Below are 14,873 nucleotides of genomic sequence, written 5' to 3' on the forward strand. Positions count from 1 at the left end.
TAGAATAAAAAGACCGGAACTTGGTAAATTACATATTCGTGAGGAAAATTAAAGCCAGAGAACAAGATTGAGAAATAAAGTGGGCTTAAGAACTTTGATAGAGGATATTTGATGACACTTTTTTTTTAATTTAAGAAAGAGGTAAGCTTGATTAATTACAAAAGCGTGAGAAAAGTTGAAGTAAGAGAATAAAGTCCAGAACTTACAGAGTTTAGAGAAAAGGAGGTGTCTTTGATAAGTTGAACATATTAAAAAAAAAGGGTGAGGAAAATTGAAGAGAATAAGGTTCAGAAATACAAGTGGGCTTGAGAAGTTGCAGAGAAGGTATTTTATCATTTACAGAGTTTTGGAGAAAAGAAGGGAGCGTGATAAATAAAAAGAATAAGGAAATTATTAAAGAGATCAAGGTAGAAAAATACAAGTGGGCTTGAGTGGTTGGAAAGAAAATATTTGATCACAGATTTTCTTTTCTTTTTTTTAAAGTGAGCTTGATAAATAACAAAAGTAGAAAAATTGAAGTAAGAGAACAAGGTTTAGGAAAAACATATAAGCTTAAGTAGTTTCATAGAGAGTAGGAAACGTGTTAATATAACTAATATTCAAGTAATTAACTAAAGTTTGTTGATAAAGAAGAGAGTTGAAGGAAATTTTGATCAGATATTCAGTGTTTGTATTAAGTGACTTTCATTACAAGGAAAATAACATTATAATAAACCCTTAAGTGTGAAAAGGGGATAAACAATTTTGCATCGAGAGTGACAGAGTCCACTTGCGAGTCTGCTTCATTGACAAACCGATTTTAAAAATTGTCAGGGAACTAAAATTTTTTAATAAAGTATTGCACTTTGAAGAGATATATTGCAGAATAGATACAAAGATTCGTACGTGAAATCTTTAAAAGTATTACCTTCTTGTACATCCAAAACACATCAAGGCATTTATTTGAATATTACTAATTAGACTGTAAACTTTTAATATTGTGCATTTTATGCCTATTGCGATAAAGAGATTGAAAATGGCTGCCACTCAATTCAGCTCTATTGTTCATGAGATTCTAAGCATGCTTTCGAGTTACACATCGATGATCAACACAGATGTTGATGAATGTTATTGCATGGATAAGATCAATAAAAGTGACAACTATGTAACATGCGAGTCTTGTACCAACCATTTCCATGTGACATGTGAGGAATACTTGAACAATGACAAACTTGCTGACCAGAGATTGATTTGGATTTGCTCATGCTGTGGTCATAGCAATATTGGCGATCGAATATTTGACAAAGTATGTATTCCATCTCATTATAACAGATATGAGCCTCTCATGTCAGCAGATGATGATGATGACAATGACGATGAGAACATGGAGATCTTCAAACAGACAAGACGAGTAAGGACATCAAAGAAGAGGTATGTTAAAGTAAAAAGGAGCACGCTGTTTGCAGAGCCATGTAGCAGATATGAAAATGGTGTAACAGACAATCTGTCTCATTTCATAGATCAAAACTTGCTCAATGAAGAAGTTGACGATAAGTGGGTGAAAGTGAAATGCAAGAGAGCAAAACTGATGGCAAGAAAAAGAGAAGAAAGATTGCATTCAAATTCAAAAGAAGAAAATGAACAGGACAAAAGGCAGAAAAGATCAATTCATGGTGTATTGTTGGAACCAGGTGTTACCTACATTGGCAAAGCATTCAAGACATTTTATGGGAGTCGTAAGAGAAAAAACACAGTACACAAAAAAGAGTGTAAGGTGAAGCAGAAAATGAAAAATGAAGAAGAAGATGTCAGTGTGCAATCCTATGCAGAAAATCTATTGAGCATTTATGCTTGCAGTGTGCAATCTCTACATTCTATGAAGGTTTACAATGAAGCCTGTGAAGAAATGGAAAGAATGCAAAATCAATCATACGCTGACGTAACTGCTAGTTTGTCTCCATTGTCAAAACCAGATTCTGATCAACGCTCTAACCAAAGAACTTGCAACATTCTGGAAAAGATGCAGGATTTGAGACGATACAGAGTCTACGCAGGAGGTAAAAGAGGAAGAGGTCGAAAAAGGAACATGAAAGGTCAGTCTTCCAAAGCCGGGAAAAAAGGCACTGATGGAAATCACTCTTCTGATAAATCAGAGATTAGATTTGACAAAGATGAAGGAATAGAATTAGCAGTAAAGAATGAGAAGCTGGATACAAAGAAATCTATGAATGCAAGTGACCAAGGACTTGATCCAAATACATGTAAAAATGATGAACACTCAGACCAGCATATTTGCAATATGAAAGACAACAAAGGTTCAGATGGAGTTGTGCAGGACGATTCAAAGAATAATCTGTTGCAATCAAATTTTGATGAAAATAGGGAAATTGAAACAGACGATGATAGTGGCAGTGATGTTCATATACCAGTGAAACGTTCGTGTGCAAGGAATTGTATAGAATCTGATAGTGATACAGACACAAGTCCTGGATGTGATTTATTCGATAGAAGTGTTTCACCAGAACGCAATATGCCTTTGAATGTTTGTGATAGACCAAAAGATATGCCCAGAAATGAACCAGTAGGCAATGTCTGTGAATCGGTATTGGAAAATGATGATATGATGAAAAATGATTTTTCAGATGTTTCAGATGGTGTAGAAGAAGATGCAGTGTTTGACAGTGACCTGAAGAATAGAAGCTTTGATACAGTAAAAGATGGTACAGACAATGATACTGATATGTCATTTAATGATCATGCTCATTCAAGGAATCCTTTAGAATCTTCTTCAGATTCAAATATCAAAGATGAAGACATTGAAAAGGCAATAGATGCTAATATGTACACATGTACTGATGAAACAGAAACAGAAGTTGAATTTGTAGCAGATCTTGGATTACGTGGTAGACCGGATAAAGATTTCAAATTTGTACCCCTCCAGAATAATGACAAACAGAACATTTGTTCAAAACTGAATATCAGATATATAGGCAAAGGCTGTGATTCAAGGTTAGATAGAAATAGCTGTCTTGGAGTTCCTTTACAGAGTAAACAAATTACTGGTGATGGCAATTGTTTCTTTCGTGCAATTTCCTATGTAATTTTTGGAACTGAGCGTAATCATGCAATTTTAAGAAATGCCACTGTGAAACATTTATTGCAAACCAAGGACATGTTTAGTAATACATTGAGGCAAGAATATAGAACAGTCAGAGAATATGTTTTGAAACGTAGAATAAAGGAAGACGGAACGTGGGCTACAGACACTGAAATTAGCGCTTTAGCAAATTTAATCGATACTGATATTTATTCATACAATGACCAAGTACCATGTTGGCAATTGTACTCCGCAAAGAAACCTGGAAGAATCAATATTGTTACATCTGATAAGGGAATTTATATACTGTACACAGGAAATGTTCATTTTAATGTTGTTGAATCTGTAGATTTTGTCAATTTCAATTCATTGGAACAGACAAGAACAACTAAAGAAGATAGAACGTCAAAGAGGACTTTGCCATGTCAATCAATTCAGGCTGATGTTAAAGTAAAGCATGTGTTGAAGAAGTGTAGATCCAAGTCGCAGATAGTGGAAGAAATTGATGAAGTAGTGGATAAGTCTCCTGAAACATTTCAAAACCATGTTGATCCAAACGGAAAAAAACGTAGGCTCACGTTGGAGACTGGTACGATAAATCACGATGAGAGGAAAGGTACTGCAAATCTTTTGGACATGACATATGAACAGTGTGCAAGTAATCAGTCTGAATCAGTCGTTCACAACGAACGTAACACCAAGGACGAAACCCTTGAAAGTGATCACAAAGACAAATGCACGAGAGTCGATACACAAATAACGCTTGTTGCCCAAGGGACATTCAATCAAGGTGATACAAGATTTGGTGACTTAAGTGGAAAGCAGTGTGTTACCAATTCACTTTCTGCACTGTTGTATAGCAAGGTAAAAAATGCCAATGATTGGAAAAGTACAGATCTAGACAGGATTTTGAATAACGGTAATGAATTATACTGTTACATACGGCGATCCACTTCACTCGACAACCAATACTTATTGATATCTGATCTATTTGAATATTTGGATGCGTACAATGAATTGTTTAACATAGTACGCCGTGAACCAGTCACTGGATTGTTAGATGGAGATGAATTGATATTGGCCCAGTCTCTTTCGATGACATTGAAGCAAGCACTCGAAAAAGAACTCTGTACTGATTCTGATGCATGTTTTGTGACATTTGCTAGAAGTACTTTCATTGTATTATCTGGTCAAGATGGTTTCTTTATATTTGATTCACATTCCAGAAGTAGTCGAGGTTTCCTGAGTTGTAACGGACACAGTGTTGTACTTCGTACTCAAAGCTGGCAAGGTGTGTACAAGCATTGCATGAGGTTAGCAAAATCAATGGGATGCCCCCTGCACACCGAATATGAAGTAACTAGTGTATGTGCTAAAGCAACTTCCGGTAAGAATGAAACCTTGAAAGGCTATCCACAGTTACAGGATTTTGTTTGTAATCCAATTCCTTCGTCAAATACGCACAGTGAAAGTCAGTCTGGAAGCTCTGGATGTTCCATACATTGTGAAAGCTTTGATGAAGTTCAAAGATCGGATGAGAGTGTTTCCCCACAAAAGATGATTGATAACCCAAATGTATTTCTCTTCCCTGAAGAAGCAAATGAAACAATCATTCATGATGTACATTATAACGGTCAGGAATTAAAACTGAAGAGTGTGACAATTACCTTAACCAAATTAAAAGAATCACCGCTGAATAATAGTTGTCTTCTGAACGGAAATGACTCTATCAAGACAGAATATGAAAATGAACAAAAAGGAGATTCCAAAAATTGTACTAAATCCGGGAATGACTCTGATAAATTGAATTTAGTGAACAAAGTTCAGAATTTCAACTCTATCTTAAGCAGAAAACGAAAATGGAGTAACCTCGAAAGCGATGCAAAAGTTGATGTCGACCTTGGCAAGGAAATTCGAAAAACCAAATTGGTAAAAATGAATGAGAACGACAGCTTAAGAGTTGATGCAAGCGAATGTGCTGATAGTCATGATGAATTAATAATAATTGGAGAAGTTCATGTTGGAAATGTAGACCATGGAAAGAAAAAACGTAAACACAGACAAAGTTCTAATCAAAGAAGGGAGCGCATGAGACAGCTTATGAGAGAAAAACGAGCCTTGGCCAAAGATGAAATAATTAAGAAAAAGGAAAAGTGTATTCACAATGCGCAAATGAGAAAAACGAAAAAAGTGATTAAAAAGAAAAATAAATATCAAAATGATTTAACCTACAACATGGAAAAAATAAATGAAATAAAACAAAGACAAAAAGAGAATTACAACACTAATTTATCACACAAAATAAAGCAAGGAGCTCATGTGAAACGAAGGCAAAAAGAAATGTATAAAGAGGATTTAAATTTCAGGAACATACAGCTAAATATTATGAAAACCAAATATCATTTTGATTTATGTTATAAAAAGAAAATTTTGTATAGAAATAAACAAAAATATTTGAGAAATGAAGGATTCAAAGAAAAAGTTAAAACAGCTATGAGGACTAAAATGAAAAATAAATATTGGAACAATGAACAATTTAAACAAATGCACAAACAAAAAATAAGAAGTAAATATGCGAATGATCAACATTTCAAGGAAAAAACAACGAGATACCATGAAAAAACGAATAAAGAAATTATATCGCAACGATGAACAATTTAAACGAATGCACAAACAAAAAATAAGAAGTAAATATGCGAACGATCAACATTTCAAGGAAAAACAACGAGATACCATGAAAAAACGAATAAAGGAATTATATCGCAACGATGAACAATTTAAACGAATGCACAAACAAAAAATAAGAAGTAAATATGCGAACGATCAACATTTCAAGGAAAAACAACGAGATACCATGAAAAAACAAATGAAGGAATTATATCGCAACGATCACTTCAAACATATAAAAAAGGCAAATATGAAAATATTGTCCAAAATTAGATATAAAGGCAACGAATTTAAGGAAAAGAAATTGATGAGCTTAAAAATTAAATATAAAAGAATTGAAAAATATAGACAAAATGTAATAAAACGAAATCGAAAAAGGTCTGTACTTCGAACAGTAAAATTGTCCGAGTTTGATATTGTACTTGAAGAATTTAGAAAGATAATTTCTCATGGCCCAGAATATGTGTGCTGTGTATGCTTAAAACTTCTCTTTGAGAACCAAGTATTGAAATGTAAAAAGAGTAATTATAAAATTCAGACATGCATAAGTGAAGAATATTTGCATGTTTGCAATTCAGAATGCCGGTCAAAATGTTTAATAGGCCAGTCAGCCAGATCGTCACTATGGATATGCTTCACCTGTCATAGAAAATTGAAAGCTGGAAAAGTACCTGCAGAAGCAAATATGAACAATTTACAACTACATGAAGTTCCAGAAGAACTTGCCAATCTGAACAATTTAGAACAGCATTTGATTGCATTGAATATTCCTTTCATGAAGTTAATGGCCTTGCCTAAAGGTGGTCAAAATGGAGTCCATGGCCCAGTCGTGTGCGTGCCTTCAAACACTTATGAAACAGTAGATATGTTGCCAAGACCACAGACTGAAGATCAATTGATCCGTGTTAAACTCAAACGAAAATTGTCGTACAAAAGCTATTATGAGTACAAATTTGTAGATAAATCTAACTTGCTTAATGCTCTGCAGTATTTAAAAGCAAATAATAAGTGGTATTTTGATGTTACAGTAAATGATAAATGGGAAAACTCACTTGAACGAAATGAAAAAGATAATGAAAAAGAAGAAGCAGTGGAAATTGGTGGTAAAGCTCGTTTAGCAAAATATTGGAAGGAAATGGAAGAACAAATTGATTACATTTTGTCCAAAGACAAAAATGCTAATGAAAACATGCAAGACAACAGTAAACTACAACAAAAAATAGATGACAACAACACTGAAGACGATATGGAAGAACGCTTACGCGGTATTCAGTTAGACTCGTGTCTTCAGCCAGTAGATATTGGACAGGAAATATTAGATCAGTATTTTGAAGACATAATATGTTGTGCTCCTTGTGAAGGAAGAAGCCCTGTATCAATTCTACAAGATGAAAGCAATGAGGCCAAATGTTTCCCAGTATTATTTCCTAAAGGTCAACCAACATTCCATGATAGAAGAGATGAAAAAATAACATTAGGACGTTATCTGCATAACCGACTGATGCACGTGGACAATAGATTTGCTCAGAATACAGATTACATCTTTTATGCACAATATATTTATGAAATTCAACAGGTTATATCACAAGTTTCTATCGCTTTAAGGCAAAGTCCAAACAAAAAAGATGATTCGTCTTCAATAACTGCCTCAGATTTGAAAGATGCAGAGAAAGTTAAAAAAATACTAAAATCAGACAAGGGCTTTAAATTTTTAAAGCAAATTCGTGGAACACCTCCATTCTGGCAAAAGACACAAAAAGATGTTCTCGCAATGGTACGACAGCTTGGAAAGCCGACATGGTTTGCTTCTTTCTCATCTGCCGATATGAGATGGCCAGAATTAATGAATACATTGCTTAGACAAAAAGGAGACACCAGGGAATCGAGTGAATTAGACTATACAGAAAAATGTAATCTTTTAAGATCAAATCCAGTAACAGTTGCCAGAATGTTTGATAAAAGATTTCACACTTTTATGAAGAAAGTTATTTTATCTCCCGCTGCACCGATTGGTAAAGTAGTTGATTCATTTTGGAGAGTAGAGTATCAAGCCCGTGGTTCCCCTCACATTCATGCCTTGTTCTGGGTTCAAAATGCTCCACAGTTGGGTATCGATAAAGATGATGATGTCGTACAATTCGTAGATAAATACATTTCTTGCCAGAAACCGGATGAAAAGGAAGATCAAGAACTACATGAAATAGTGAGCAAGGTCCAACAACACAGTAAGAAACATTCTAAATCTTGCACAAAAACGGGAAAAGCGTGTAGATTTAATTTCCCAAGACCACCATCCGAAAAAACATTCATTGTAACACCTGTTGAAGAGATTCCAGCTAAAGATTGTGGGAAAGTGCAAAATAAGGGAAAGGACAATGATCAAATTAAAGCTTCTAAAAAGATTAAAGATGATGCAGAGAAATTGTTGAAGTCAGTTAAAGATGCATTATCCAATGGAATCGAGTACAACAGTGTAAACCATCTCTTTGAAAAGCTTGGCATTACACAAAATCAATTTGAGAATGCACATAATGAATTAGCATCACAACAAAGTATAATCATCAAAAGAGAAATACAAGATGTATGGGTAAATCAGTTTAATCCAAGTCTACTAAGAAGCTGGAATGCCAACATGGATTTGCAGTTCGTAACAAATGTATTTGCATGCGTGGCTTATATTGTATCCTACATGTCAAAAGCTGAACGAGAAATCGGAATGCTATTGAGTCATACACTATCAGAAATGAAAGAAGGAAATGAGAACGCAAAGGAAAGCATGAAAAAACTTGGCCAGGTGTACATGCAAAATCGTGAAGTGTCTGCTCAAGAAAGCGTCTATCGTGTTTGCAGTCTCAGATTGAAAGAATGTTCTAGGAAAGTGGAATTCATTCCTGTTGGACCCGACCCTGTCAGAATGAGTTTACCATTAAGCGTTATAAAAAGCAGACCAGATAACGATAATGATGATGATGAGAATGTTTGGATGCCTAGCAAGCTCGACAGATACAAAGCTCGACCTAGAAACGCAGAATTCAGTGATATGTGTCTTGCAACGTTTTGTTCTCAGTATAGAATCTTAACTGCATCCCAAAAGCCAAGTACAAGAAGTAAAAATGTCTTTAAATTAGATAACGATCTGGGATATATTCAGAAGCGTACTCGTACAGGAGATGCAGTTGTAAGATATCCCCGATTCTCACCCATCATCTCACCCGAAAAATATTATTTGAGCATTTTGCAACTCTTTCTGCCATATTTTGAAGATGGACAATTAAAGCCCCCAACATTTGAAACACATGAAGAGTTCTATGAGACAGGTTCTGTGAAAATATGTGGACGTGCATTGGAGAAAGTCTGGTCAATTGTCTGTTCTAACCGAAAGAAGTTTGAAATGAATGCTGATGCAATTGATCATGCACAGGAGCACCTTGACAAATTTGGTCCACACGAAGATGCATGGGGTCTTTTATGTCCGGAAAAGGAAGTAGAGCGACTTGAACATCCCAAAGAAAATGTAGATGTCGAAGATTGTGATGGAGATCTTGATATCCCAGATTTAAAGAATGAACCGAAAAAAGATGACTATAGCATCGAACTACGTTCAGTAAGAATTTCCAAACAAGATGGACATTCTTTGATGAGGTCTTTGAATGAGAAGCAACAGAGTGTTTTTTACAAAATACGACAGTGGTGTTTAGATAGAGTAAATGGAAAATCGGTCGAACCGTTTCATATGTTTCTAACTGGAGGTGCTGGCACTGGAAAGAGTCATTTGATCAAATGTCTTTACTATGAAGCAACACGTATACTAGCCCGAATGTTGCCACATCCTGATGATGTCTCAGTATTGAAAATGGCTCCAACCGGAGTAGCTGCATACAATATCAATGGCCATACAATACATAGTATTCTTTCTATTCCAATCAATGCACAAGTACTGTATCAACCGCTGAGTGATGACAAAATAAGTGTCCTTCGAAATAAGCTGGCTGAATTGCAAATTTTAATCATAGATGAAGTATCAATGGTAGATCAAAAAATGATGTCTTACATTCACGGCCGCCTACGACAAATAAAACAATCACGCGATCAAACTGCTTTTGCTGGTGTTTCAGTTATTGCTGTGGGAGACATGTATCAGTTACCTCCAGTCTTTGGAACTCCTTTATATAAAGACACACTCAATGGTGCATTGTGGAATGCTAATTTCAAGAAAGTAGAACTTGAAGACATTATGAGACAAAAAGACGATACCCAATTCGCTTTTCTCTTAAATAGATTACGTGTAAAAGAAGGGGATGAGATTCTCTGTGATGAAGACCTAGCAATGCTCAAGTCTTGTGAAACTGGTGAAGAATGTGAAAGTGCTCTGCATATCTATTCATGTAACAATCAAGTAGATGCTTGGAACAAGAAATTATTGCATAAAAGATGTGTTGATGTGATATGCGTAAAAGCACAAGACATGGACAAAGATGGTAAAAAAGGAAACAAAATACGAGAAAAACCTTATACAGGTAAGAAAACCCAGTTGCCTCCTTATCTGTGGATTGCAGTTAATGCTAGAGTGATGTTGCTCAAGAACATTGATGTTAGTAAAGGCCTGACAAATGGATGTTTCGGAAATGTAACAGAAATAATAACGGATCATACAAATTTGAATCCAGTTTGCATCAAAGTTAATTTTGAGAAGGCCGATGTTGGTATTCATTCAATCGAAATGTCTCAAGAATCCATTGGTAAGAAACATGTGAGAAAACAATTTCCACTTAAGCTTGCTTATGCTTGCACAATTCATAAAGTACAAGGTTCGACATTAGACAAAGCTGTTGTATCATTAAAAAATGTATTTCAATCTGGACAGGCATATGTTGGGCTTAGTCGCGTTACTTCGTTATCTGGACTTGTGATAGAAAATTTCGATCCTAAGCTTATATTTTGTAATCCAGAAATTAAAGAACGCATTGAGATTATGAAGCCGTTTATCGAGAATAAGACTTCTGAAGATATTCACAATTATAACTTTTCTTTGATAATGCAAAATGTACAAGGATTAAAACAGCATTTTACTGATTTCAAATCCCAGTGCCAATTTGTGAATGTAGATTGTATTTGCTTGACCGAAACATGGATTAATGATGACGATCTCTGTGACGTTGTTTTAGATAACTTTCGATTTTATCATCAGCCACGACATCTTTCATACTGTAATTCTGGAGTTGGAAATGTACTCAAAGAACAATCGCACGGAGGTGTTGCAATGTATATCAAGAATACGTATTCAAGTAGATTAGACATATTTGTCGACAACTTAGAGTTTATTGCAATTCTTGTCACCAAACCAGTTTCTGTTGTGATTTCAGTTGTTTATCGACCTCCATCATATAGTATCAAATCATTCTGTGAATCATTAGACAATTTGCTAGATGCATTACACAAAAGAAGCATTAGGTGTATTGTGATGGGAGATTTTAATGAGGATTTGTTTAAAGGTTCTTCACAGGTAAACAAGCTAATGTGTAATAAAGGTTACAAACAGCATGTTGTTAATGGTACTACTGAGAAGGGAACATTGATAGATCATGTGTACAGCAAGGGACTAGATTTATTGGAAACAGAGGTCATCCCTACATATTATAGTTACCATGAAGCTGTTAAGATTGCTTTTTAATATTAGTAGTAAAATGAGAAGAATAAACGAGTAAATTTCTTAATTTTGTTGATAATTAAACATTTTCATTTATCATGTCTTCATTCTTGCAAAAATGAATATGAATATTATTCCTTCTTAAAAGGGTTGTCAATATTTTGTTGGCTTACCGTACACTTATCAATGATATCATCTGCCATGGACATCACATTAAAAGCAGGTTGTAAAGTTGGTAAAAACCCTTTTCTTAAGGTGATGAGTTGAAGGATTTATGTGTTGTCACTCCTTGCCTTTCAAACCTTAGTATCTTTAAACATCACTCACATCATGACAGTACATGTATTTCGAACTTATAGATAATATTTTAGAAATCTAAAACAATGGTGCACATTTAGAATACTGGATTGATAGGTGGATGGATAACATCATACATCCATGCTTTTTCTTCCCAGATTAAGGATTGTCGACCTGATCCGTATATTGAAGTTGGAACATTCCATGAACCTTGCAAAGTGCTCATTTTTTGACTGGGTTGGAGTAGGAGACAAGGTACGTCACGGTGGAAACCATCACTCTCAAGAAGACACTCAAATCAGAGATCAAGCTTGAACGTGACAATAAGACATGCAAGTATTTAAGTAAAGAAGAGGTTGATATCATGGTTATATATGGAATATCAAAATGGGAAGGTTAATGATAATGAAAGAATACTAATATCGGGACGCAATGCTGGAATGTTATTCGCTGAAAGATGATTGTTTGGTAGTGATAATGAGTTCTAGTTGAGTAGGTTATTCACTATGATGTAAGTTGTTTGAGTTAATGAAAATTGGAGGGTTATACAGAGATGCCAATCAGTACGATTAAATCATATTTAGTACGATAATAAGAGTGAAATACGATCTTAAAATACAATTTTTCATCTTTTTTCCCAAAAAACAAACAAACACGGAATCGCATAGAAACATGTACAAGTATAAAAACCCCTGCAACCCCAACAAAAACTGTGCTTTACAATTTTCTCATTAAATTTTAATGAAAGAGCAAACATATTTCTGAAATTCTACTGGCCTTGGGCTATTTTGAGCAACCCCTGACTGCAGGGGGGGGGGGGGGGGGGGGCTGTCGATATTTGAAAATGCAAAGGTTAATTTGCATAAATTTTGAATATGCAAATTTCATTTTATTTTCTTTAATATGTATTATATTGTTATTTATTTCTTATTTTTTCTCGAGGGCTTAAAGCCAGAACTGTTTATGTCCATTTTGTGTGAAATTGAGTTATGTCCACCAAAGTACTGTATATTCATTTCACTTTGTGTCTATTCAGAACTGTCTATTCCCATGTGTCCATTAACCATTTTACTTTGATGTTGAGACTGTTTTAAGTACATTCACGCATTTATCAAGAATTGCGCAATACTTGCAGTTTTCTACTTATTAAGCAGATAAGATTCCCCATGCAGCTATTTCACTGATTGTGGCCAAGCAACACCATATCATTGCCCGGAAAAACCGTTATGATAAATAAAAAATACCAATGTGCAACATGTACAAAGTATGACCAGTTGTCTGGAGAACAGAAGGAGAATTTCAAGAAAGCCCATCTCGTACGAAAAACAGAGGCTCAAGATGCCAAAGCAGTCCCTTGCAATGTAAGACAGGAAATCGTTGTGAATAAGATGGAGCGCAAAAGAGGACAAGCTTACAACAAGAAATATGCTGATGAATTTGACTTCATTGCATCATCAGGAAAGAGCAACATCATGCAATTTGCAAGGTATGTCAGCGAGATTTGTCAATATTGCATGGCGGTTGTAATGACACTGTTGTTCATTGCAAATCAAAGCAACACATCACTGCTTTCCAGTCTGAATCGTCAGCATGAGATATAACATCATGGATGTCAACCTCCAAGGATTTTAATATAACTAGAGCTGAGTGCTTATTTACATCATTTTATTTGGAGCACAGTATTTCTCTATCAGCTGCAAGTCACAGACAATGCATCAGTCATGACTGGTGTACACAAGGGAATTGGGGCATGCCTCGGAAAGTGTCAGCCAAACCACATTGTGCTTGGTTGCCCCAATCATCTAAACGATCTTGCTGCCAAAGCTGCGTCATCTGCATTACCATATTCAATTGACTCGCTCCTTATTGATGTGTTCTACTATCTGGAAGCCAGCGTGAACAGGAAATTGAATCTCAAAAAGTTCAAGATGCTCATTGGGAACGAAGTGCAGGCAATTCTGAAACATGCTTGTACGAGATGGCTGAGCTTGGGCCAATGCTTGCCAAGATTTATCCAGCAATGGCAAGCTCTAGTTCTCTTTTTTGAAGGAGAAGTGTCGGCCCAGCAGAAGACGCCTACTCTAGACAAAGCAGAAGATGCCTACTCAACAGACCAAGGCTACCAAGAATAGTGTCCAGACTTCACTTGTTTCAAAGAAGCCAACCCCAGCTGTGAAAAATAAACCTGCTCAGGGATCTCAACTGAAGGTAAGGCTAAAAAATGTATTACTACAAGGCATCTACTCCTTTTTATTCCATTTAAATATGGCCATCATTAAAATTACCAGATTTGAATAGATTAACCCTAGCAGTAGAGAGCTTTCTTAATGTTTGAATTAATCAGCTTTTACTCCTCAAATCGGCAACAGTTATCATTTTACACTCTAAAATACTTTGAAAAAAATAAAAATGGATATTACATGAACCAGAATGGTAATTGCAAAATTTAATTTAATGTGTAATTAAATTTCTTAATTATAAATAAGTCATTATCAATAGTGTTGCAGGTATCGCATGAAGTTTTTAAACTTGTCTTGTCCTGCAGGAAAAGCCTGCTCACCAAACCAAGATGACTGCACAACTCCAAGCATTCCGCATTCCCAGGAAGGTGTCTGCAGATCCACCACATGTTAGCAAACCTGCCAAGTCTCAGACCCAAGTGAGTACAAAAGTTGATCATATATACAGGGTGACAGTTAAATATGTACCTTTTCATCATTTATTCTTTATTCTTATTTTTAGTTCATTTGCTTGTTAGCTCTTTCTCTTCCGATCATCTTCACTCCGCTGTTCAGTTTACAGATATAAACATTTATTCAATAATGCTAGTCATCCGCCAAGATCTCAAATGTAGTGTATCTTTTTAATTGTAAACAGTGTCAGTAGTCTTGTTTCTTTCTCATATGGTAATCAATAATTTCTCTTCCTCCCAGGTTCAACTTCAAGCACCACAGCCACAACACAGTAGACCATCTTCAAGCTGTACTACTCGGTAAAAACGACAAGTGAGGGACACTTCAGATACACCTAGCAAGAAGCAGAATACTGGGAAAGTTGTCGGCAAGGCAACAGGCTCAACAGTCCTCAAGGCTGAAACTTCCAGTCATCCCAGTACGATTTCTAGTAAAATGACTGGAAATGAAAAAAACAAGATGTGGAGGAAAGAAAGAAACAAGACAGACAGTA

The 14,873-nt window shown here is 35.5% G+C and overlaps 1 protein-coding gene across 1 annotated transcript; it reads left to right on the top strand.

Annotated features, from left to right (window-relative positions):
* Positions 1 to 1,324: 1,324 nt before the first annotated feature.
* LOC105436484 lies at positions 1,325 to 12,353 on the top strand. Its single transcript, XM_030993689.1, has 3 exons — positions 1,325 to 1,410; positions 1,978 to 4,389; positions 11,846 to 12,353. Exons 1-3 carry the CDS (start codon positions 1,325 to 1,327, stop codon positions 12,000 to 12,002), a joined length of 2,655 nt encoding a protein of 884 aa, XP_030849549.1. The 3' UTR covers positions 12,003 to 12,353.
* The last annotated feature ends 2,520 nt before the right edge of the window (positions 12,354 to 14,873 follow it).

This window comes from Strongylocentrotus purpuratus, unplaced genomic scaffold (genome assembly GCF_000002235.5).
Source record: "Strongylocentrotus purpuratus isolate Spur 01 unplaced genomic scaffold, Spur_5.0 spur5_scaffold_20, whole genome shotgun sequence".
In the NCBI taxonomy this organism is placed as follows: Eukaryota; Metazoa; Echinodermata; class Echinoidea; order Camarodonta; family Strongylocentrotidae; genus Strongylocentrotus; species Strongylocentrotus purpuratus.